Source organism: Cibotium barometz, chromosome 43, assembly GCF_041138505.1.
Source record: "Cibotium barometz isolate CiBa-2024 chromosome 43, ASM4113850v1, whole genome shotgun sequence".
NCBI lineage: Eukaryota > Viridiplantae > Streptophyta > Polypodiopsida > Cyatheales > Cibotiaceae > Cibotium > Cibotium barometz.
In genome coordinates, this window is record NC_141088.1 from 39640920 (window position 1) to 39668153 (window position 27234).

Here is a 27234-nt window from a genome sequence, read left to right on the forward strand (position 1 = left end):
AAACGAATAAACAACAAGGGGGTGCAGGCCTGACTCACCTCCCAACCATGACAGCCGTGGGCAAGCCCACAGTCTTGGCTGTCCCCACCAAGCCACGAGCTGAGCTAACTAGGTTGACGTACCGACCAATCTCCTCCTCGCGACGTCCCATACCGCCACGAAGCTACCCTCGCGGGCCTCGAGATTGTTGCCGGCCTCGGCTGCGTAAAGCAGGTGCACGTCTCCACTAGATCCAAGCCCCAAGACCATAGAGCTCTCACAAACTCGCGAGACTCTCTATATCCCAATAACTAACCTTGGCCACCCTTTTATAGGCTCTTGGCCGGTCATCGGGCGTCCACACTTGGACGCCCGCCCGTCCATACTTGGGTGCCCGCCCATTAGTATATCCCTAACTCAGCTCGTCAATCAGCCTGCCTAGCTCCAAGCTTCCCCAAGCCTCGAAACTAGTCTTGCGTGCGTGTAGCACACGGTAGATACACACTGTGCACATGACATACTCTCCTTCCTCTAAGAGCTCACTCCTGAGCTCACTAAAAAGCCAGAGTAATCTCTCTGAAGAGTAGTCAAGGTCTCCCATGTAGCGTCCTCCTCAACACGATCCTTCCACTTGATCTTGTATTCCGTGATAAGTGTATTACGCAATCTTCTTTCACAAAAGCCAAGAATCTTTTCAGGTTCCTGCGGAACAAATGTTATGTCCTCGACATCTATAATTTCTTGAGGAGTAACTAACTGATCTGTTCCACCACCCAGTACTTCCTTAAGTCTACTGACATGAAATACAGGATGAACTTTCACATGAGAAGGCAAATCCAATTCATATGCAACTGAACCAATCCTTCGTGTAATACGAAATGGTCCACAATAGGGGATAATTTTGGAGATCGACCTGTCCGTAAAGTCTCGGAATCTTTCGGAACTCGCAAATACACCATCGTTCCTTCAAAGAACTCTCTGGGTGAACGATGTCTATTAGAATAAAATCTGTCTCGGTCTTGAGCACTTCTAATAGATTCCTTCGCAACTTGTAACATTTCCTGCATATCTTGCAAAAAATTACGTGCTGCATAATGCTGAAGTCCTGAGAATCCTACTGTAACAGGTGATCTAGCTTGAAAACCATACATAAGCATGAAAGGACTAAAATCTGTACTCGTATGCTTATTACTGTTATATGCAAGTTCTAACATAGGAAGATAATCCGCCCATGAACTCTGTCTTTTGGATACATATGCGCGAATTCAGTGTGGCCACCAGATTGAGGATGATCGGAGGAACTCAAATTCAAAGTTGTTTCCAACTTCTCAAAAACAAGTTTCCAAAAATCACTCGTAAACTTAGAGTCCCTATCACTGACTATGTCCTGCAGTAATCCGTACAGTCTAAACAATTGCTTGATAAACTACCGTGCTAATTGCGTAGCTGTAATAGTCTTCCGAGTCGGTAAAAATCTAGCCATTTTTGTCAAGCGATCTACCACAACCCAAATAGAATCATGGCCTTGATGTGTTCTTGGCAATCCGGTAATAAAGTCCATGGAAATACTTTCCCATTTATTACCTGGGATTTGCAAAGGATGCAACAACCCAGCCTGTCTAAAGCGTTCAGCTTTATTTGCCTAACAGATTTGACACTTGGGAACATAATCTTCTACATACCCTTTCATCTTTGGCCAATTGTTGGGGTAAAGGCGTTATGCCCACCCTTATAGTGTGTACAAGCCCATAAGTTATAGTACATAGTACACTTAGTACTTTTAATGTACTAAGTGCACTATGTGTACTAGTGCAATATACATGTGTGATAGGGGAGTCACACACTCATGCCTCATGAGTTGACTTATCCCCACAACTCTCTCTCTCTCTCTCCCTTGTTCTCTCTGTGTATGTCTCCCACATGACCTAACCCTTCTTCCTGTTTCTCTCACACAACTGGTATCAGAGCCTTCTTGTGCTCTCTGCATGCGCAGTATTCTTCCAACACGATGGTGGGCGTGGAGCTGGTGAAGCGGGAGACTAGGCAGTCGTAGGCCTTTGTCCATACTCAGGTGTAGCCAGGCGCCTACAACAGATACGCAAGCGCTGAGCCACAAAGCGTGTAGCACTACACGACGTTAGACAAGTAAGCGAAGGCGGCGCTGGCTACTATAGCGCTACACGGTCGTCGGCTGGTCCACAAAGCGCGTGCGTCAGCAGTAGGCGGAGACAGCGAAGGCGTAAACCAAGCAGCAACGTAAACATACAGCAAGGCGTATAGCGCTGGTCACAAGGCGTAACAAAGGTGGTCGTCGCATTGCATAATCGCTGCTCCGACTCTCTCTGTACGACTGGTCAACAGTCCGCCTCTCCAACAGCCACGCTGGTCTGCCCAACCTCCTACTCTGCACAACTAGCCACGCTGAGTCAGTGTGAGCGTGGGCTGCCCAACAGCCACGCTGGTCTGCCCAACAAAGAGGCGACTCAACAGCCACGTGTCCCCTGGTGCCTCCACGTGTCCTCTACAGCAGCAGCAGCTAATTATCCACACGAATCAACAGTCAACATCAGAATTGCCCCTCAAATTCAGCCCAAATTAGAGGTATTTTGCTTCAATTTCAGGAATTTTTATGTCCATTATTTGCAATTGAGCAGGTACAGGTGCCCAATTGCTCAATTTTGAGCGAAATTGGCAAAATTGGGTGACATTGGTCACAATCAGGATCAATTTGCAGGAAATTGGTCACAATCAGGATCAATTTGCAGGAAATTGGATGTCGGAATTTGGGGCTTTTGATGTAATTGTGCAATTAAGCACTCATACATGCTGTATGATGTGAGAAATCGCACATTTGGGCAAAATTGCAGCAAATTGCAGCGCAAATCAAGGGGCTTTTGTGCCGATTGGATTGATTTGCATGCAGGCGATCGCATTTGATGCTGTGGATAATGTGTTGATGCCTTGCAAGCACTCAATGTGCCTGTAAATCAAGGGGCTTTCATTATTTGGATGTATATGTGACCAGGGGGAAGCATCGTGAACACTCTGGATGCCTTCATGTGCGTCAATGTACCATGTATGATCAGAAATTGATCTTAAATCAAGGGGCTTTTCAAGTTTGTATGCTTGTTGAGCTTGGCAAAGCAGCAGGCAAGACATTTATGCCTTGAATCCTCAAAAATCAGCTTGCAGTCAAGGGACTTTTGCCCAATTTCTGTTCGGGACTGTTTTATGCAGTGTTCGGGACTGTAAAAGTCTGATTTTCACTCATTTGCACAGCCAGGAGAGCATTTATTGCTATTGTACCTGTTGGTACAGATTTGGCACAACTTTGTGCATGTTTTGGCATGGCTGTACACTGTTTTGAGTGACCAAAAGGTTCAATTTCAGCTGATGTACTTGCCGGTACAGGTTTGGTACATCATTGGTGAGCACTTGGTACTGCTGTACAGTACTTTGGAAGGGCAACAGAGCACATTTAAGGTGCTGTCCAAAATCTGCAGCAACCAGATTTTGGTGATTTCATCACATAAAGTGGGAGAAAAGTTGCATTTGTGCTTCCGCAGTGGGAGATAAAGCTTGGGAGAACAACTGTGAGCACTTTGTGTGCTTTTGGTGCAGTGTTTGCACATTTTGCAGGGAGTCAGGCATTGACAGGTTGCATATTGCTATGGCAACCACAGGTGAGAGCTCTTCATTGCTTCATATCAAGAAGCTTGAAGGCTCGCATAATTATGATATTTGGCAAACCCAGTGCTACAATGTGTTGCTCCAGAAAAAGCAGCACAAGCCTATCAAAGAAAGGGGTGTAATGCCCGCTTCTCTTACTGCTGAAGAGTGGGAAGATATGGATGAGCTGGCAAGATCTACTATCATGTTGTCTGTGTCAGACTCTTTACTTTTCAGCATTCGTGAAGAGAAGACAGCTTGGGAAATGTGGCAAAGATTGCAGGACTTGTATGCCCAGCAAAGTGCCTCAAGCAAAGTGTATTGGTTGAAGAAACTCATAGGTCTTCAGATGAAGGAAGGGGCATCTATGACAGCCCATCTCAATGAGTTTAATGGTATTGTCAGCCAGGTCATTAATCAAAAGTTGGCAATGGACGATGAGTTCAAAGCCACTTTTCTGTTATGCACTTTGCCAGAGAGTTGGGACACATTCAGGACAGCCACTAGCAATTCGCATGCTATGCTGTCATATGCAGATGTTGAGGGTGCTCTTCTTCAAGAAGAGATGAACAGGAAAAACAACTCTGTGGGAAAGTCCAATGCAATGAATGCACGTGGGAGATCCCAGCAAAGGGGTAAAAGCCAAGAAAGGGGAAGGAGCAAGTCTCGCTCTAAAAAGGATTTGGAATGCCATTATTGTGGCAAGAAGGGACACATTAAAAAGCAATGCTACAAATGGAAAAATGATCAAAAGGAAAAGGGAAAAGGCAAAGACAAAGAGAAAGATGAAGCCAAAGATGTAAAGCCAAAGGGCAAAAGTGGAGTCAAGATTGAAGAAATCAATGTGTCACATGCAGGTGGCAGTGAGGATGAGGTCCTATTTACTTCTTCACTTGATGCCCATTCACTTCTTACAGGTGGTCATGGTATGCACTCATGGATCATTGATTCAGGTGCCTCCTTTCATGTCACAGGTTGCAGAGACTTGTTTGTCAGGTATACTGCTGGCAATGAAGGAGTGGTTCATTTGGGTGATAACCATGCATGCAAGATTCTTGGCAGAGGTGATGTAAGGCTTGTGTTTTCAGATGGCTCACAGCTTATGCTCCATGATGTCAGGCATGTGCCTGAGATCAAAAAGAATCTGCTTTCTACTGGACAGCTTGATGATGCTGATTATGTTACCACATTTGGTAGTGGAAAGTGGAAGATTAGTAAGGGCTCACTGGTTGTTGCCAGAGGCTCTAAGGTGGACACTCTTTACTTTATGCATGCAGGTGTTTGTCACCATGCTAATGTAAATGCAACCGAGCTGCCGGAAATTTCTATGTAGCATAGCCGGTTGGGACACATGAGTGTCAAGGGAATGGAGCAATTGTCTCGTTTGGGTTACTTGCCTTCTCTAAAGTTTTCAAGTTTTCAGTTTTGTGAGCATTGTATATATGGTAGGCAACTACAGTGCCCACAAGAAAGCTCTTGGACAGAAAGATGCTCAGTTAGAGCTTGTGCATACAGATGTATGTGAGATGCCTCAGCTTTCTTTGGGAGGGGCAAAATACTTTGTGTCTTTTATAGATGATGCCACACGTAAGGTGTGGGTTTATCCTCTTCGTTTGAAGAGTGATACATTCTCAGTGTTTCAGAAGTTTGTTGCTCTTGTTGAGAATCAAACTGGCAAAACACTGAAGGCTTTGCGTTCCGACAATGGTGGAGAGTATATGTCCAAACAGTTTCAGGACTTTTGTGATGCTAAAGGCATCAAGAGGGAGCTCTCTACTCCTTATGATCCTCCACAAAACGGGACAGCAGAGAGGATGAACAGGACCATTCAGGAGAAGGTCCGTTCTATGTTGTCACATGCTGCATTACCTCATGGTTTCTGGGCTGAAGCTGTTATGACAGCCGTTCACCTTATAAACAGGTCACCTAACACGAGGCTTGGTGGGAAAGTGCCAGAGAAAGTATGGACAGGGAAGCCTCCGTCATACAAGCACTTGAGAGTGTTTGGTTGCGTTGCGTACGTGCACATACGCAGGGAAATGCGCACCAAACTTGATCCTAAGTCTCACAAATGCATATTCCTAGGATATGGTGACAGAGGTGAAATGGGGTATAGACTTTGGGATCCCATGAATAGAAAGATCATACGCAGCAATGATGTCATTTTTGATGAAACATGCATGTATAAGGAGCCTGCAAGGCAACAGGAGCCTGGCAGAGTCATCTTTGATGATGATGGACATCATGGACAACAACAAAGGGCTGTAAATCAACCATTACAGCAAGAAAACCAGCCCTTAAATGGTGCTGAAAATGGTCCAAATGGACAGCCTGAGATGGCAGAAGATATCCCTATGGATATACCACAGTTAGAGGAGATACCGGAAATGATTTTTCAGCCTTATGGCATGGAACAGGAGCCACCAATGGGTGATATGCAGGCTGGACAGCAACCTGCAAATGATGGTCATTGGGTACGGAGGTCCACTAGACCCTCCAGAGCCCCTGACAGGCTTGTTCCAGGGGTTGACTACTTGATGCTCACTGACTGTGGGGAGCCCTCATGTTACAAGGAGGCTTTACAGAGGGCAGACAAGGCTCTTTGGGAGCGTGCCATGAAGTCAGAGATGGATTCTCTTTCACAAAAATGGAACATGGAAGTTGGTGCATTTGCCTGCAGGCAAGAAGGTTTTGCCATGCAAGTGGGTATACAGGCTCAAAGTTGCACCAGATGCAAAGCCAAGATACAAAGCCAGGTTAGTGGCTAAGGGCTTCAAGCAGGAATATGGTGTGGACTTTGAGGAGATCTTCTCTCCAGTGGTCAAAATGACCACACTTAGAGTTGTGTTAGCTTTGGTTGCGCATGATGATCTGGACTTGATTCAGATGGATGTGAAGACTGCTTTTCTTCACGGTGATCTCCATGAGGAGATATATATGCAGCAGCCAGAGGGTTATGCAGTGAGTGGAAAGGAGAAGCTTGTATGCAAGCTGAAAAAGAGTCTTTATGGGCTCAAACAGGCACCAAGAGAATGGTATCATAAATTTGATACATTCATGAAATCTCAGAAATTCAGGAGAAGTGACATAGATCACTGCTTGTACACCAAAAAAGCTTTGGATGGCAGTCTATTGATTCTCATTTTGTATGTTGATGATATGTTGATTGCCGGGAAATCTCGTAAAGAGGTGGATGCCTTGAAGAAGAGGCTGCATCAAACCTTTGATATGAAGGATTTGGGTGATGCAAATCACATTTTGGGTATGCGGATACTTCGGGACAGAAATCAGCATGTGTTGTATTTGTCTCAGAAGGAATACATTGGCAAAGTTTTGCAGAGGTTCAATATGGACGGGGGGAAGAAGACTAGTACTCCTTTGCCTCCATATGTGAAACTCAGTGCTATGGACAGCCCACAGTCAGATAGAGACAGGGCTGATATGGCCAAGATTCCGTATGCTTCAGCTTGTGGCAGTCTCATGTATGCCATGGTTGCTACTAGGCCGGACATTGCATTTGCAGTGGGAGTGGTTTCTAGATACATGGCCAACCCTGGCAAGAAGCATTGGGAAGCAGTGAAAGGTGTCATGAGATACCTGAAGGGCACACAGGATTTGTGCATTTGCTTTGGCAAACAGGATGCATTAGTGCATGGTTACACGGATTCGGACTATGCCGGTCATCCAGATAACCGGAAGTCTACTACCGGTTATGTATTTACATTCACAGGAGGTGTTGTGTCATGGATATCCAGGATGCAGAAGTGCACAGCCTTATCTACTACAGAGACCGAGTATATTGCAGCCACAGAGGCTTGCAAGGAGACATTATGGCTATCTCGGTTAGTGGTTGACTTGGGCTATGCAGGGGATATTCCATTGTTGCATTGTAACAGTCAGAGTGCCATCCAGTTGGCAAAGAACCCTGTCTTTCATGCAAAGACGAAGCATGTGGATGTGAAGTATCACTTCATCAGAGAGGTGATAGAGAACAAGCAAATTCAGCTTGTTAAGATTCATACGGATGACAACCCGGCTGATCTGTTGACGAAGAGTTTGCCTCCGGAGCGGTTTGCTCATTGCAGACACTTGATGGGCATTGGATGAGGCCAGTTTCAGCCTTGATATGGCCTTGTATATTATCATGTACATGCTGATTTTTCTTTTCCTTTACTTAAGGGCACTTTGCCTTTAAGTGGGAGGTTGTTGGGGTAAAGGCGTTATGCCCACCCTTATAGTGTGTACAAGCCCATAAGTTATAGTACATAGTACACTTAGTACTTTTAATGTACTAAGTGCACTATGTGTACTAGTGCAATATACATGTGTGATAGGGGAGTCACACACTCATGCCTCATGAATTGACTTATCCCCACAACTCTCTCTCTCTCTCTCTCCCTTGTTCTCTCTGTGTATGTCTCCCACATGACCTAACCCTAATTCCTGTTTTTCTCTCACACACCAATAAAAAGTGTGGTTCACTAACGATAGTGTCCTGTGTACCCCAGGGTGTCCAGCAGAAAGGGCGTAGTGACACTCCTTAAGAATCTTGGACCGAATGTCCAGGATCTGTGGTACACAAATTTTGTCATTACGGAATAGTAAACCATTCCGAATCATCCACTGGCCTCCTGTAACCTCAATGGTAGACTGCTCAGTCATTGAGTCTTGGTCAATCAATGAGCTCCTGTCCTGGATCTTCTGCCAAAATGGACCAAAATAACTATCAGTCTGAGCCCTCTCAATGACTGAAATAAGTCAGTAGAAATCTCGGTGAACGACAAAGAATTCACCTCTCTAATTCGACTAAGCGCATCTGCAACACTATTCATGGACCCTTTCCGATAACGGATCTCAAAATCAAAATCTTGCATTGATTCAGTCCAACGAGCTTTCCTTCCTCTCAAATCATCCGCATCACAAACATACTTGATTGACTGACTGATGATGAGTCAATACCACAAACTTGGAGCCATATAAATAATGTCTCCAAACCTTGAGAGAGAGCATGAATCACAGCATAAAGCTCCTTCTCAAATGTTGGCCAACGAGATTGAGTGTCGTCTAGCTTTTTACTTTCAAAAGCAACCGGTCTACCATCTTGAAAAAAAGCGGTTCTTAATGGTCAGCTTGTTCAATCTCTTGTAATCTATACACATTCTCCAGGTATTGTCCTTCTTTCTCCTAAGCAACACAGGTGCACCCCAAGGTGATTTACTTGGACGGATCTCGCCCATCCTCAAATAATCTCCGAGTTGTTTAGCAAACTCATCTTCCTCAGCTTGGCTCATCCTGTAAGGTGGAATACTGACAGGATGAGCACCAAGGATCAAGTCAATACGATGATCTACTGCCCGTTTAGATGGTAAACCCGATGGCAGTTCCGTAGGAAATACGTCTTGAAACGAATCAAGTATCTTCTGTAATTCTTTGCTTTCAAACACACTTTATTCATTGACATCCATGGAAGGTATGAGAAATGAAGAAAGTGGAATCAATACAGAATGGAAAGCGGTATACAAAGAAGAATCCATTATATTTCCAAAATCAACTGTATTTACAAGAGGTCCCTGAGAGGGATGAATACAATCATCTAAAATACTATACTTGGTGTCCCTATGCTGAAAAGAAAAAATATGACTAGACTAATCTATCTGGACTTGAAGAGTCTTAAACCACTCAATTCCTAATAACAAGTCTACATTTTCTAGGTGCATTACATAGCATTCCAGAGTATCTTTGTAGTCATGAATCTGGATTGGAAGCATCTCCACCTTTCGATCCCATACTTGCCTTCCCGCAGGTAGGCGTACCTCATAGGTATGATCACTGGGTGTCGTATCAAGACTCAATTTCTGCACAAGTTTATAGTTAGCAAAGTTGTGTGAGCTGCCAGGGTCTAGAAGAATGTGAATCTGATGGCCATTCACTTCTCCATAAACGCGGAGAAGATCATGCAAGCCAAATACTTTAGAGTTGAACAGACAATCAGAACACGTACTAGGGCGAGAAATTACAGTAAGACGTACCTGTCAAAGACAACTGGTTAGCTGCCTTTGGCTTGGGTCCTGCGTTTGTCTTGGCACCCTTTTGCTTTGGGCACTCATTACGCATGTGTCCTTTTTCTTCACAGATAAAACAACATCCTTCCTTCTTGAGCTTCAAAGGCGTCGTTTTTTCTTCGTTGGTGTCGAACTCGAATTCTTCGAAGGTTGGTCCGAAGACTTGCCTTCAGTCGTGTTAGCCATAGGTGCGGAGAACTTTCTTTTATGCTTGTTCCCCTGCTCAGTAACTGTTTTAGACTTGGAAGAAACCATTGTATCATCATAGATACGAGCTGAATGAATGGCTTCGTCCAATGTTTTGCATTTGTTATTTTTAACTTGTAAACGATATAAGTCTAATAAACCAGCTACGAAGATCCCCAAAAGAGTAGTGGGATCCATCTTTGTAGCTTTCATCTGCAAGTCCCTAAACTTCTGGAGGTAGACCTCATAAGTGAGGTGCTGCGAGGTCATGGTCAACGTTGAAAACCGGGCAACAACATCATAATCATCCTCTTTCTTGAAAAATTCCTTCCTCAAGACGTCTTTGAATTGTGCCCAAGTCATGGGCTTAGGGTTGAGTTCCTTCCACCAGAGCAAAGCTTTGCCGGACAGGAAACCTGCTGCTAACTGGATCTTTTTTCATCATCATATGGATGAAACTGAAAGTGAACTTGCCACTTATGTAGCCAAGTGTCCACAATCTCCTTGGTGCGCTGCTTTTGCTCGCCCCCGAACGGTTTCGGAGTAATATTGGGGCCTAAAGCAGAAGCTAAGGTATCCATACCCGAAAGAGTAGAGAGGGTAGTGGTCAATAGAGCGATGGAAATTTGCAAAGCTTGCATCTGGGCTGCGATTTGTGCCTCACGTTCCGACAAAGAAGCTTCGAGAGCTACTTTGAACTCTTGGAAATCTGATTTTGACACATAATCGTCAAAAAGATCGGCATCGGTATCTTTCGTAGCCGGCAAGCCTTCGCGTTCCACAAGGGGCTCCAACTCCGATTCCTGGGTTGACATCGTGAAGAGAGCAAGTGGAGAGAAAATTCGATCTTTGCACAATAAAAATGCAAGAGAACTTGAGATCTTGAGAGCTTGAAACTTAAGAGATGTGTGGCAAGAAGTCCACTTAAGGGGTTTATAAAGGTTTCCCCAAAAGCTAGCTTTAGCTTTGGCTTTTGTGTTTTTTTTTTTTTTTTGCAATACACACACACACACACACACACACACATATATATATACATATATACATATACACACACACACACACACACACACACACACACATATATATATATACACATATATATATACACACATACACACACACACACATATATATATATATATATATGGCCCACAGAGCTGAAGATATATGTAAGTCCCTTTGCTTGGGATGTTCTTCCAGACATTTGGTTAACATTGTACACAACTCCCCATTGAACCTTTCAACTAGTCCATTACATTGTGGATAATAAGGGATTGAAAACCTGTGTGTAATGGGCAATTTCTGCATAAGCTCTTCTACAATCTGGCCTCTAAAACCAAGTCCTTGATCTGTCAACAACTCCAAGGGCACACCAAATCTGGCACAGATATCCCACTTCCTAGCAGTAATGCTTTTTACACATCTAGCCTCAGTCCACATGGTTAAGTAATCCACTCTAGTTAAGATGTAGGTCCTACCCCTGGCAGTTGCGGATAGAGGACCCATTGCATCTAAACCCCATTTCTCAAAAGCTCCATATACAATAATAGTTTTCCTCAACTCATGGTGGGGTACAAGACCAATTGCATCTAAACCCCATTTCTCAAAAGCTCCATATGAACTATTAGTTTTCCTCCACTCAGGTGCAACACTCTCCTTCCTTGTTTTTGACATGGCTCCCAACTTCTGCACTATTGGTAGACATCCTTCCTCAAACTGGGCCACACATAACCTGCTGTAAGATGCTTTCTCAGAGTTAACTTCAAGGCAAAGTGCCCTCAACATACCCCTTCAGGACATGAAGCCATTATGGCAAAGATCTCTTCTCTGGTTGGGTCCCTTCTCACAACCAAATCCTTGCCCTTCGTATACAATTGATCATTAACAATACTATACTGCAGAGCCCTCATGAAACCATATTTCTATTTTCTGGATAAACTTGAAGGTGCCAAACTTGTATGCAAAAACTCTTCAACTTCATGTGAACTCTCTCTTTCAACATAACTATGATAGGGTACAATCATGGAATGTGCATCTAAATCCTTGTCTAACTCCCATCTAGCTAATGTATATGTAGCCTGGTTTTGTTTCCTCTTCACGTGTTGAATCTGGACCTCTTGAAATTTCTATGGCATCCTTAAAATTTGAAAGCACCACTCCTTCAACTTGGGATTCTTGGTCTTCCGAACATTCTGAATTTGTCTAATAACCAATAAATTGTCTCCCTTGATGATAAGTTAGCTAATCCCTCTCTTAAGACACTGTTGGAGTCTATATTCTAAAGTGGCATACTCAGCTTCATTGCTGGTCTGCACTTGCAACTTAATACCTTCTTGATATACTAGTGTACCTTCTCGATTCAACAAAACAACCCCTCCACTAGCTACCCCTCAGCTTCTCTTAAAGGCTCCATCAAAAAACAGAGTAAAAGCATTGGACAGATCTGCTTCAGGGTTTTCCACATGGGCATCTTCTTCTTCAGTAAAAGCATTGGACAGATCTGCTTCAGGATTTTCCACATGGGCATCTTCTTCTTCATCACTGTCTCTTCCCTCAATATCAAAGGATTTTGTCTGTATGTCAAAATATCTGCCAATGTAGCCCTTGTACTATCCTCCACTATGCAAGTGAATTGAAACTCTTGCACCTCAACCAACCAGTTAGACAATCCCTTTGATGGAAGGTCAAATTGAATCAAATGGGGAAGTAAAGAGTAATGTGTCAGTATAGTGAAAGGCTTAGGAAGTAAGACCGACCTAAATTTTCTTAAGGCAAACACCACAGCTACCATTACAAGCTCTGCCTCAGAATAAGTCCTTTCTCCAACTGTCTTTGTTCTACTAACAAAATATATTGGTCTCATATAGGAATGCTCCCTTCCTTGCTGTAACAGTATTGCACCTATGGCATCTTCTCCCACACTAGGTTTTACAAAGAACTCCTTACTCTAGTCTGGGGGCATAACAACTGGCTGAGTACTCAGAATTTCCTACAGAAAGGCTTCCTCTTCCTTGGCTTGCCACACAAAGGGGTCCCTTTGGCATGCTTGTTGCAATGGGTATAAAGCCTAAGACAGAAGATAGCCACGTATCTTACCTTACGTGTGAATGTCATCAGCTGCTTCACACTCTGAAGTGCCGCTAACAGTAGCAAAGCTTCCACTTTTGCACGATCTGCCTCAATTCCATTATGAGAAACCACATTTCCAAGTAGGGTTACCTTGGCTGAGCTAAGTGACACTGGCCAGGGTTCAATTGTGCACCCAGTTCATCCAACCTTCTCAATGCCATCCTCAGCTTCTCACAGTGAACTAATCTGCAACTATAAATACAGAAATCATCTATGAACACTCCTGATGAAGGACCCCTGATAGGGCTCAAACACCAAGTTCATAAATCTTTGGAAAGTTGCAGGTGCATTTGTAAGCCCAAAGGGCATCACCCTGTATGCAAAGCACACCCATGGTGTAATGAAAGTAGTTTTCTTCTGATCCTCTGGGGCAATAGAAATTTGGAAGTAACCAGAATATCCATCACAAACAATGTACCTTTCATGCCTAGCTACACTATCTAAGATTTCATCTTGAAAAGGCAATGGGTAATGGTCCCTCTTGGTCACAGCATTCAAAGGCTTAAAGTCTACACAAACTCTCCAGTTTCCATTCTTCTTAGGAGTAATCACAACTGGAGAAGCCCACTTAGAGTCGTCAAGTGAAAAGATGAAGCCCGCTTTCAACAACTTACTCACCTCTTCTCTCAATACATGCTACTCCACTGCTGCAATCTTCTCAATCTTTGCACCAATGGCTTAGCTTCAGGCGTCAATCGTATCTCATGTTGCACAGCTGACACCCCCCTAACTTGAGTATAAGAAGAAATAAAAAGATCAGGAAACTGCTCCAACATTGTCAGATACTACCACTGCTAGATCTTTAGTAAGCATTTTTTGCAAAACTTCTTCCTTAGTTCACTGCTCTTCAACCTCAGCTTCTACCTTCTCCCCTTCTTCTGTACACAGCTATAAAGACATGCGCATGATGTCAGTATCTAGTTCCAGAAATGGAACTTCCCCCTCATCATGCTCTGAGCTATCCTCTTCTATCTCACAGTCCTCTGTTTCAGAATCCTCTGAGGAACTAGTTTTTGCAGCCTCATCTTCATCCTATGAAGTATTCTCTGGAATCAATTATCTTCCCTTGGCCATGTCATATCTGACTTGCTTCCTAGCAGGCTGATCGAGGCCCAAAATCAGGTGTCATCTCCACCAATCTTGCCCTGCTCTCATTGCTATCAACCATGGTCTCCCCAAAATCAAAGGATAAGCTTATGTCCTTCCTGGCATGACATGAACATCCATCTCAACTTCCAGCCCAAGAATAGTCACCCATAGCCCCTTCACTACTCCCAGACATCTAACCTTTGAATTATTGGCCATTCTAACTCTAAATTTCGAAGGTGTACTCACCTTAAGTCTTAAGGCTTCCATAGTTTGCTGGGTCATTACACAAACCTGGACACCACCATCAATGTACACTTTAGGAACCTTAAACTTGTTTATCCAAGCATCCATGATAGGCACATAATCCTTGTCTCCTTTAACACGTACTATATCCAGCTATCCTGCTTTCTTCTCCTTCTCCTTCTTGGAAATCCTTGTACTAACCAGTTTGCTCCAGGTTCTCCTAAGTTTGGGGGACATCTATATCAACTAGGGCCAAGACAAAGTAGGACCCTTCTGCTGGAGATCCTTCTTCAAACCATATTCTTCCACCTGAGCCCCTAGAGGAAAATCTTCCATTCCTATACGCCTCCTGGGTCTGCTCTTTTTCTTACCCTCTTTAAACTGGTCCTCTATCTGCTTCCCCTTCTTCCTTCTGGATGGTCCTGCTTCATCTTCACCTTCTCCACCCCTGGTTCTTTTGTTGGTTAACATATCTACTTCCTCATCCGTTCCAATCAAATTAAACTCACTTGGTCTAGGCCCATTTGCTGGCTATGGCTGAACCTAAGGCCCTAGTGGGTGTGGAATCTCCTCTTCCCTTCTGACATATGGCCTTTCCACCCTTCCCAATATTAGGTCTTTGATCATACCCAATATATTATTTTCTTTTCTTGAGGTTGGGGTGAGCATCTTCATGGAGCATATCCCCTTGGCCACAATAAAACCTATCAACATGAAAATCATGATGATAGTCGTGACATGAGAATTGTAAGCTGCTTGATTCTGCTGATTAGAGGGTTAGGCTACTCCCCTTGGTGTTAGCATAAGTACCCTCCGGGGAGATGGGGGATGGGATACATGCAATGCCAACCAAATAAATGATGGTAAATGATTCTTCTATGCAAACATTAGTTACTTACATTTCTCTGCTTCTTTTGTCATGCTAATGTTGTGCACAAGTTGAGAGTTCTTGAGGCAAAAAACGTGATTTAAAGGTCTTACAAGTAACGTCTTTCTGATGGCCTCGGTAGGATTCCAGTTCTTTCAATGTTCGGATGTCATACAACTGCATAGTTGCACCAAAAACAATGAGAAGCTATTCTGCACATCGACATGTCCAATAGGCAGTAACAAGCACCTCCGATAACAGCATTCTCTTTTTCTAAAGACTAGAGCTCCCACTTCACCTTGATAATCTGGTCTTTGGAGGCTGTGAGCACCCAGTTACCATTGCCATTCCACCTCACAGAGAGAACTGTGTTCTTATGCCCATGTCTGATACCGAAGTAAGTGTTCAAAAGACAAGCCTAGAAGCTCGGACAGAGTTACAACGAAAGAAAAGGGGTTTAAAGCTCACAAGGTACAGAGTTCTCGGCCAGTCTTGGCATCCCACAGCTTCACAAGGTGGTCCTTTGCTCCTGTCCACACCAGCCACATAAAATTAAATCTATATTTATCAGCTATGCTTACCCAATATATGAAAAAGCCCAATCATGTATTAACGGAGGGCTCCTTCTTATTGCCTGAAACTAGCAATGACTTCTGAGGATGCCAGTCAACACTTTTCACATCCCAACCATGACCTGCACAATCAAAAGGTGAACCTGTCAATGAATCTGGCCCCACTTATGCTCACACTGTGATGTTATAACATTTTCTTCTCTTCCTCCTTCCTATCATTAAAATAACCAAGTAAACAAGTACACCAAGCAATACCCTTGCCTAAAGAGTCTCACAACACAAGCAAGCAAGAGACTGCTCAGCTTCCCTTAAGAGTGCATGTTGTGGGCAAGAGAAGATGGGGGGAAGTGGATAAAGCATTGAACACCAACATTGCAGCAGTTACCCTTGTACTAGTCCAAGACCATCTACACTGTATATCCACTTGGTTCAATGACTTTTCATCTCTGGCCTCCCCAGAAGATCCCAAGTGTAGTGCTTGATGGTCACACTGCACCGGATTTGTCAGGCTGTGAAATTCACCCTCTGCATCCATAGTTGCATGCAACGGGGAACCGGTGTCATACGGAACTGGGACAGGATGGGGTAGGAAATGGGAACGTGTATGGAATGGAAATGGAAAGGCAAAATGTCAAAATACATACACAATCATGAGAAAATAAAAAATGGCAATGAGGTCTAGAACACTGCTGATATGCCTTCGTAAAGCTTGTTTGATACTGCTCCAGAACAAGGGCAACTCTACAAGTCCATAGCCGTGGTAAAATCCAGCCCAGTCCCCACGGCACACAAGGTGATAAAACAAATTCCCTAGCAACTCACCACAGTAGCCTATTTATCTGACAATCTTGAGCTGCTGGGCAATCTCATAGACAGTGTTGTTGATTTTCAAGAGATGCTTTACATCTACGACACCGTTTCTTTCCGCAAGATCCCACCATGGCCACCATGTGTCAGAGCCTAAGTAAACAAGGGTTGACCTTGAAGCAATGTTCCTCAGCGGCCCCTAAGTAAACAAGGGTTGACCTCATAAGTAGACTTACACGCTTGCCCTCAGCAGCACAGGGGGAATGTGTCCATGTCAAAGACCCTATAGGTATATCCCCACCTGCTTGAGTAACTTTCACACAAATCTCTTCTAAGTGGCAAGCCCCTTTACAAACATATTTTCCATCACAGCCGCTTGTGTGAACCTTTCACAACTTCTAGACTTCAAATCCACCCTTCAGAAACCTTCTACATTCAAAATTTTCTAGTAAGGTAAATACTATGCAGGAGTAAGCTCGAAACTGCAACCAACAGCTTCCAAGCTAGCCCACACTCTTTCTCTAGCCAAGTAGAGCTCTCACCTTCGCAAACAACTCTGAGTTTTGAGTCAGTGTACGCAAGTTAGGCCATTTTCATGAAAAGTTCTTCTATGATAGTCTCCACTTTGCATAAGAACAATGCCTCAACCAGCAATCAAACCAGTATCCAAATCGCACAGGCAGCTCATTAAGGTTAATGAAAAAAAAAAAAGGAGGAAAATTTCTCTATAAGGGGTCTCCCTTTGAAAGAGAAAAAGAAAGAAAGAAGAGATGCATGAAGGTAACAATAGGGCCGATCATCTTACGAAGATCTAGGATCTTTGGACGCAGTTGCTTAACATTGATGAGGTCATTCCTAAAAAGCAACTTGTATCCAGGACACTGCAGTCTCCCTGCCAGAGTTCTACTTGAATTTCCACACTTCTTACTTTGTCTCTAAGAGGTAACCCAGAGCCTCTACAGTGACCAAGCCTTTGTTGCCAATGACAAAGGCAATTTTACATTCACTGAAGCTCCTGCAACAGGAGCCAACATTCCTACAACACCTGGATTGGGACCCGAGCCCCGACTTATGGCTGAAGAACACTTTGTGCATCCAATGTTTACTTCTCCAAGAGTCCATGTGGCTCCTGTAGGGAGCGGACCAGCCATGGGGATTCCTGTTCATACAGAGGCAGAAAGACCAGTTAGAGGTGCCCATCCAATCCCTCCAGGTTGAATGATGTCCGCGGACGATGCCATTAGGATGGCTGCTAAGCCATCACAAGAGTAGTAGCTCATACCATGGAGCCTGCTTTGCCTCTAGTGGTACATGCCTCTATGCCTAGAACGTGATAGGATTAGCTCTCGGGTTTGGAGCATCTCCAAAGCTGTACCAAAGTTCAACGGCACCAATAATGCCCATGGCCAGAACAGGTACGCGAGGCCTAAGATGCTAATGATCCAACTAGGATTGGAGCATTTGGCTTTACTCTTGAACATGGATCAGCCAAATAGTTCAGGACTCTTGAGCCTGAGAATAAGGCCACTTATGAGGATCTTAAGCAATCCTTCCTAATCACGTACACCAAGACTGGAGTGAAGTGGAGTTCAGTAGATCAATTGAACACGCTAAAAAGGGGAGTCTGTGAGAGAATTCATCAAAGTATTAATATAGTAGATGCGAGCCTGAGGAAAGGCCGAGCCAAACCCTGTTGATTTCTCTATTCCTGGAGGGGCTACAAAGTGAGAAGCTTCGTGACACTCTCTATGCCCACAGCCATAGAATGCTTAATGAATGTGCTCCGGATGCCATTGATTACGATGATAATCTCATGGGACCTTCCAAGAGATCCATGGCTCTGATGCATCATGTAGAACAGGCTCAAAGAGTAGTAGCTCTAAAGGACAAAAAGTAGATGAGAGAAAAGGAGATGCAAATTTGGTTCGGAGAATGCTAAAACAACTTGAAGAAAAGTTTAAGATCACCCCAAAAGAGACGAGTAATCCCCATCTCTATCAACAACAGGATATGGGTTGGTGTGCATTCTGTAAAGCCAATCATATGACTACTGACTATTCGCACCTCAAACCAAAACTGAATCTGTGGTGTGCGCATTGCGGTCACATGGGCAACCACGACACCAACTGATGCTATAGATTCAATCCATCCCTAAAGATGAATCAAGCAGTAAGAACTCCGGCTTTGCCGGCTCCTCAAAGGCCATTAGCCTTGCCTGCACCTCCTGCCCAAGGACATAACCCAATGCAGGCAGAAGGATGAACAATTCCTTTGCTACCTCCAATCTTGCCACCTCAGCTGGCACCACCAAGAGTAACTCCGATGCACCAAGTGGTGCCCAAACCTCAGAATGGTGTTGATAACCCAGTCACGAAACCCAATTATGATTTTCCGTATTAAGATATCAAAAACAAAGAATACTTGGTCACTCCTCTAGGTTATACCATGGCAAACTCCTAAGAGTAGACGACATTGTTAAACATGGTTGTGACAAGCAAGGGAAAGGACATCGACTCTTTGACTAGACGAGCCCCGCTCTCATGCTACACTTATAGCGCTTGATCTCCTTATTTCAACGGTGGTAACTCAAATCGGAGTCCGGTAACTCAAGATATGGATAAAACAAGTCCCTTTGTTTATTATCTTAACCAAGGAATGAAGATTTTCATTAAGAGTTAATCAAACACTAATTATATCCTAATTAATTGATGCAATATATTAATGCAACCCTAATACAACTAATAATGCAATGCCAAAACACTTTTTTGGGCCTTTTTTCAAGATTAATTAGCATAAGCTCACTACTATATTTTCACATAACTAATAGAGAGCATTGTCAACACAAAAATTCAATAAAAATCAACTCAGTCCAATCACATAAAACACATTAAATCACTCAAAAACACAAATCATACCAAAATCCCCCAAAAAAAAAAAAAACAGAAAAATCCCTTCGTTTCCTTGACCTTCCTCCAATCTTATTCTCTCTAATGTACCCACAAGCTCAAAAATGCAATGAATGCTCAATGAACTGTCACAAAGGCTAAGGCAAACTGTGCCTCCCTAGCAACGATGCCAATGTTTAGCTTAAATCTCCCTACTCCAAGAACAAGCACAAAGGCATTGTATCCACACCAAAAGCCTGCTAATGGAGAGAAGATTAGTGAAACTTACTTGTCATGGCGAGACATTCCCAAGGAAGACCCTCCAACCACTTCTTGTAGCTAGCCGATTTAGACTGCTCCATTGTTGTCACTCCGGCGCTCCAGAGCTAGCTTGCATCGAATATATCCCCACACAGCATAGTTTCCATGGTGTAGAGATAGAGAACCAAATGCTCTCTCTCTCTCACTCTCCCTCTCTCAACACACACACAAGCACAAGGATAGAAAGAGAGCTTGAGCTTCTCAATCCCCTCACAGCATACTTGCCATGGAGTAGGGATAGGTAACCAAAGCACAATCTCATTCACACACGCAGGAGCAAGAGCAAGAGGTTAGCAAGAAAAGGCAAGAGCTCTCAAATCTAGACAAGGGTAGCGTCCATTTCCATTAGTTGAGTTGACATATATACAACTGATGGTTGTTAGAGGCGTCAGAGGCGTTTGGTACAAGGTGGGTATGGTACGTGCCTCGAAACACTCGTATTTTTGAAAGACGTTAGAGGCGCGTTAGAGGCGTCTGTATATATAAAATACGTATACATATACATATACATATATATACATATATATACAAATATATATATATACATATATATAGATATAAATACATACATACATATATATATATATATATATATATATATATATATATATATAAAGAAAGAAACAAAGCTGTATTAACGTCTACTAGAGGCTGCACTCGACCTCTAAGACAAATCAATGTACAACTATCGATGTGCTCTGGATGTCTAGAAAAAAAAGACAAAATGAACATGAAATAAACTATGAAAGTACTGAGCTAGTGGGGGGGGGGGGGGATGGATGGAGCACTACTGCTAGAGGCTCAGTATGCAACCTATATGCGTATGGTATACAAGAATGCAATGCAGATCTGTCTAGCTCCAACCAGTACCATAATGGGGGTGTAATATGTGATACATAGACGATGGCGAGGCAAAAATCCCTCGGAGCATGATCTCCGGGTGTGAGTGTAAGTAACCAAGCCGCTCCTGGATATGGTGCTGATGTCGAGCCCGTATCTCTGTGATCTCCCTCTAATGTAGTCTGAGAATCTGGTAGCCTGGTGCTCTCGGTCTCCGTCTGGTCGGAGATCCGCGACGCGCTGAAGTGTAACCCCCTCCTGTGTCAGGGTAGGCATTGGGATAGATCTCTGGAAGAAATCAATGAGCAGGAGCTGTCGCCCACCTCTCCCTGTGGTATGAGTCCATAGCAATGTCTCTCTGGTGGCGCATTGTCTCTAGCAAGAACTGGCCAAATCTGCGCTAGTCTGCGGATCCATGATCTGGCGGAGTGAGGGATGTCCACTCAAGATGGTGGTGTCTCTCTCTCTAATGACACTATATGCTCTCCATCTGCATCCTCTCTGCTCTGGGGATCCGTGCTGCCGTACCTGCCTCAATCTCAAGCTGGTGAGATGACACTCTGAGCTACTCAGGAACTGTGAGGCATGTACACATCCATATATCTGGGTCGCTGAATAAATCCATCTGCTGAAGCCTGAGATACGCATAAACTGATCTCTGTAGTATAGCATCTCTCGCGGTAGAGGCTGGCTGGGTGTAATCCAAGTCTCCTCAGTGTATTGCTGCCATAAATCCTCCCGAAGGACTCTGTTCCTCTCACTGTGAGAGAGCTGGATGTGTGGTGCATGTATACACTGGAAAGGTGGCAGGTAATCTATGCTGAGACCACGCTGAGTGAGCCACTGTATCATCTGTGAATACCATGATCTCCTATCTCCACTCTCTGTGAGCTGCCTGGACGCCTCAAAAGCTCTATGTGAGAGTCGATCTGATGGCATAAATCTCATCCTCTATATGAAGCAGATCATCTGGAAGAGGGCCTCTACTAGCATAGGAGGTGCAGCAAACTCCATCCGCACAATGTCATGTGGGACGGAGGGTTTGCTGCGGATCATCCGTGAGAGCATGAGAATCTGAGGCCTCTCTATCTGAGACCATATGGAGGTGGCGAGCCCAGGTGCCCATACTGCTGCAGCATACATCAAAGCAGGGGTGACTAGTGTGTCAAACAACCATTCCTTCGTGAGGGGCTCCTGAAAGTGTGCCTGGTGACACTGTCTCTCTAACATCGCCAGAGCTGCATACCCTCGTGTGTGAGTCTATCCCTGGCTACCTGTGCCATAGTAAATCTTCCTGGCGGACTTGTAAATGTAATCCCCATGTACACATATGAGTCTACCACCTCTACCTGTCCTCCTGCTAGTGTCAAGATGGCCTGTCATCGAACCGACCCTGAGGTGTGGAAAATCATGGCCTTGGTTTTTCCAAGGTTCACTGTAAGCCCCCTCTGTGTGCAGAAGTCATCAAGTGCATGGAGATGGTGCTGTAGTCCCATCCGCAACTCAGAGACCAAAATAATATCATCTGCATATAGCATAATGTGGACTGTGGTACCTGAGATGTGTACTCCATCCCCACCACCGCGACGAATGAAGTCAGCCACCTCATCCATGTATAGCCCAAATAGTGTAGAAGAGAGTGGGCATCCTTGCTTCACACCTATGGTGCTAGCAATAACATCAGATAGCCCCCCGGGGCATCGTATGCGCCCGTGGACTTGCTCATATAAAGCATAGATGCCCCAAACCATTTCTAATGGGATCCCCAATGATTGTGGGCGCTGGAAGAGTCTCTCTCGTGGCAGTGTGTCAAATGCTTTGCGGAAATCCACAAAGCAACAGTATAACCTCTTCTCCCGTGCCCTAGCTTGGTCAATCAGACATCTCAGACTGAATATATGGTCAATAGTGGAGAAAGCTCGTCGGAATCCAGCCTGCCCTGGTGCTCGCAGTCCCTCCTTCTCTGCATATGAGATCAACTTTGCCTCGAGCACTGCGCCATAAAGTTTGGCCAATGTATGACCAATCATGATAGTCCTGTTGTTGCTGGGATCTAGCATGTCTCCCGCTTTGTGGAGAGTCACGATGGTGTGCATAGTCCACTCAGCTGGTAGGCCCTCCACTAGTGCCCTATTAAGGAGGTGAGCAACAAAGGATCCCAGTGTGTCAGCTGCATAAATAAGATGCTCACTCTGTATACCTGTGTGGTCAGCACATCTCCCATGCTGTAACCGGCGGACAGCTCTCTCTACCATCGAGGCGGTAAAGTAAATAAAGGTGGTGGTAGGGGGGGACTCCTGTGGCTGTGCTATGGGCGATTGCTGAGGGATATGGTAGAGGCTCTTTGCATATGTGTGCCATGTGTGTGGATCCTCAATCGGGGTACGAGGGCCAGGCTCTCTCATCCTGCGCCATGCAGTGGCTTTATCTCTGCTCATGAGAAGCTCGTACATATCCCAGTACTCTGCCTCCTCATATGCAGATCTCTTAGGCCGTGTGAGGGTCGGTATCTGTCGGCTCGCTTGTCTCTGTGTAAGGGGAGTGGTAAGTGTGTCTAGGGAGGACAGGGGATCCATCTGGAGTAGCCCGTCATATACATGATGCTCATATATGTCTGCCAAGTCATGGGTGAAGTAGAAAGTGGTATGCGATGCCTATGTGGCTGTTTGGGTGTTGTTATGCAGCTCGCCAGTGAGAGTAAGAGGTACGTGTGATCCACACCGATAGGACAGGGGGGGGATGGTGAAAGATGTCACTGCCTGTGTGGTCTCCATGGACCCCATAATGTAGTCCACTATGCTACCTCCCCCTGACTGTGGAAAGCATGTCAGTGCTCCTGAATCCTGCCACTGTCTCATCCCGTTATAAATAACGAGATAGTGTCGGGCTCCCAACTCAAGTAGGTGATGACAATATCTGGTGTTATCTGGCCCCATGTCCTCTAACACCCTGCAAGCTCCCGTATCCTCCACCTCTAGTGTGTGCATCACCTCGGGGTGCTCAAAATCATAAATGTCGCACTGTCGGCTCTGTGTCCATGCATTGAAGTCCCCCATAAGGAGGACTTCCCCCAGGTTGGAGTAGTGTATGATCTCATCTGAAAGGGCTGCATATGGTGACTCTCCCAATGGCCCTGTGTCCTCCTCCTCCCCTCTAACTCTCCTCCTCTGTTGTCATGGCATATCTCAATCCTCTAGGAGAGAAGTAGCATAGAGCAATGTATAACACCCTGTCTGCTGTGCCTGAGAGCTGCAGTCTAATCCACATGTATCTAGCCTCCTGGTCACGTGCTACCACCTGTAGGCACTCCTGTAGCTCTCGCTTGAAGAGTATCGCTATACCTTCAGATCCTCTCGATGTGCTCTGCCGTGTGGTCCCCTGTATGTAAACTGCCACTGATAGCCCTCTACTTTGGGTAGCCCCCTCTCTGGGCTCTGGTGCGTCTCTGTAAGTAGTATGATGTCCCGTCCCTCCATGACCTCCTCCATCCTCCCAGGATGTGTCCAAAGTGCTCCATTGCAGTTCCAAACTGCTATGTGTATCTGTGAATCTAGATCCTCCATAGCCGATGTCCCATAGGCCACCTGGCGCTAATTGGTGCCCTTGCCATAGATAATGACACGGCCATCGCGATAGAATGCTCTCTTGCCCTCTCTCCCGGCCTGTAGGACTCTCGGCATGCATGTTTTCCTGTGTTCTATCTGCATCCTTGTAAGGTCGTCATCCAAATGCATGGGATCTCCCTGTAATCCTCGAAGAATCACCCCCTTCCTCATCAAGGTGACCCTCTCCGTCTCTCCTGCAAACTGTAGGATGAGGGCTCGCTTGCGTGTTGAGTCTTTCCCGGCTCTCCATACTTTGGTGAAGGGGAGAGGGTCCTCTTCCTTGTAGCCTAGTTTCATGCATAAAAGCTGTCCATCTTTCTCCGGAGTGGAGTCGGGTGTCTCGGCTATACCTGTGACTCGAATGGTGAGCCGGCGGGCATGCCTCATCTTCTCCTCCTCAATGGTGGTGTGAATGATTTGGTGTTCTTCCCTCTGAGTCTCCTCCCTCACTTCTTTACGGATGTTCTTCTTCACCACTTCAACCTGCTTGGCTTCGAGATTTCCCTCCATGTCCTTTGTGATCTCCTTGGAGATCTCTTCTTTGATGGCCGTGAGAGTGTTGTCATTGATCTCCCCTTCTTCCTTCTCGGTGTTCTTGACGGCTACCAGTTCCACTTTCAATGCACTCACCTCCTCCTTGAGTGTCGTATTCTCTTGCTCAAGGTCCGTGACTCGTGCTTCAAGGGCCATGATGTGCCGGTGTAACTTGTTCTCCACCTCATTGAGGTTGGAATCGGACGGCTTTTTGTTTTCCTTGATTAGTGCCTTCATTGCCGTCTCACGGGCCTCGAGCTTCTCTTGGAGACTCGAAGCCATTTCTCGAGAGTTTTTTGTAGTGCTTCCCACAGGCAGGCGAAGAGGAGCGAGAGAGGGAGCGCAGTAGAGAGAGAGAGAGAGAGAGAGAGAGAGAGAGAGAGAGATTTTATCAACGTCTTCCAAAAGACCGAACTCGGCCTATGAGACAAATCGGTGTACCTGTATGGGGTATCCTCTGTCATCCCAACAAAATGAAAAAGTACTGAACTAAAAAGCTGAATCTGAGTGTACAATAAGTACAATGAGTGGGGGAGGGGATGGAGCTCTACTACTAGGAGAATGCAAAGCTATATGCATGGAGTATACAATCATGATATGCAACCTAGCTAGCTCCATCCTATACCATACTGGGGGTATAAAATGGTATACATCAATGAAGGGGGTGTCCACAGCTCCCTGAAGAACATGCCTGGGTGTGCTCTGAAGCGAGCCAGTCGCTCCGCACCCTCTCTGTGAAACTGAGCTCTAATCTCTGTCATCTCTCTTTGGTATAGGCGTGGTGTCCGAGAGAGAGAGAGAGAGAAAGAAAGAAAGAAAGAAAGATATATTAACGTCTACGATAGGCCAAAGTCGGCCTATGAGACAAAAAATAATACAACTGTGTTCTTCCGGTCATCGGAAGAAAAGAAACAAAAGAAAAAGTGTGCATGTGTCTGGATACAACTGTGAATCATCATGGATCGGTGGAGCCCATATACAAACAATAGAAGGGGGGATGGGGATGTGGATGGAGTGCTAAAGCAAGATGCATCTCTATATGCTGAAGGGGTAGTACAAGCATGCTATGCAGATCTATCTCTAACACCATCCAGTGCCATAAGAGGGATATAAGATATCATACATCGCCGATGCTGAGGCTGTGAATGGCGTGAACATGTACCCTGAGTCTGAATGAAAGCGAGCTAGCCTCTCCTGTGTCTCCTTCTGATGTCTCATTCGGATAGCTGCTATCTCTCGGTGACGAAGTCTGGGTGCTCTATGTCCAGTCTGTCTAGGTCTCCTCCTGGCTCTCAATTCCTCTGCTCTCTGTGCGGTCACCCCACGTGGTACATCAGCTGGCACTGGCATAGCTCTCTCGAAGAAATCTGTGAGCTGGGACTGTCTCCCACCCCTAGTGGGAGCGAGTGTCTGGAGGAGTCTCTCTCGAGAACTATGAAGCTCTAGTAGTAGTCTGCCAAGCTGTCTCGCTGGTCCGAGGCCTCCATCAACTGATGTACTGAAGAGTGCTCCTCAAACAATCCTGCATATCTATCTCTGACCCCCTGGTGGACTCTACATCTACATACAAAGTGATCCTCAGTCTCCACCTCCTCGTGGCACAATCTGCATATCCGCTCAGCTCTGGGAACCCGTGCCGCTCTCCCGGCCTCTATCTCTAGCTGATGTGATGAGACTCGTACCTGTCCAATGGCAACGCGAGAGCTGTGTGGCATGTATACATCCATGTACCGCGGTCGATGTATAAACCCATCCCCTGAGATGCTCATAAAGTGGTCTCTGTAATATAGCATCTTCGGTGGTAGTGGGTTCTCTGGTGCTGTCCATGTCTCCTGTATGTAGTGCTGCCATATGTCCTGTCTCATCACTCTGTTCCTCTCATTGAGAGAGAGGTAACCCCGTGGAGCAGACTGATCATACTGAAAAGGTGGCAACCGCTCAATGTCTATCCCATGATGTGAGAACCACTGTAGCATCTGTGCATACCAAGATCCAGTGTGTCCAGCCTCGGCCACCCTAGGTAGTTGAAATAAGAATTAGAATTCCTAAATCACATGGTAATTTTATATACTTAGAAGACACCTTTTACTGGATGCCTCAAAAGCTCGGCGGGATAATCTCTCCGTGGGCATCTCCCTCATCCTGTATATAAAGGAGATCGTCTGGAAATGTGCCTCCACTGCCATAGGTGGTGCAGCAAACTCAGCTCGAACAATGTCGTGTGGGACGGATGGTTTGCTGCGTATCACCCGCGAGAGCATCAAGATCTGTGGTCTCTCGAGCTGTACCCATGTGGAGGCTGCAAGCCCTAGTGCCCAAACCGCTGCTACATACATCAAGGCTGGTGTCACTAATGTATCAAAGAGCCACCCCTTCGTGCGGGGTTCCTGAAAATGTGCCTGATGACATTGACGCTCAAGGCCAGCAAGAGCTGCATACCCT

General features: G+C 45.2%; 1 protein-coding gene across 2 annotated transcripts in view; it reads right to left on the reverse strand.

Moving 5' to 3' along the window:
* The window catches only part of LOC147613904 (polyadenylation factor subunit 2-like), a 137224-nt gene that overhangs the window by 66306 nt on the left and 43684 nt on the right, over window positions 1–27234 (reverse strand). For both annotated transcript variants that reach the window (XM_086781910.1, XM_086781909.1), the window contains 4 exons: window positions 15863–15922; window positions 15697–15757; window positions 15527–15614; window positions 15342–15405 (listed from right to left, as the gene is read on the reverse strand). In XM_086781910.1, the coding sequence (XP_086638036.1) occupies window positions 15342–15405; window positions 15527–15614; window positions 15697–15757; window positions 15863–15922 (273 nt within the window). The remainder of the gene's footprint in view (window positions 1–15341; window positions 15406–15526; window positions 15615–15696; window positions 15758–15862; window positions 15923–27234) is intronic.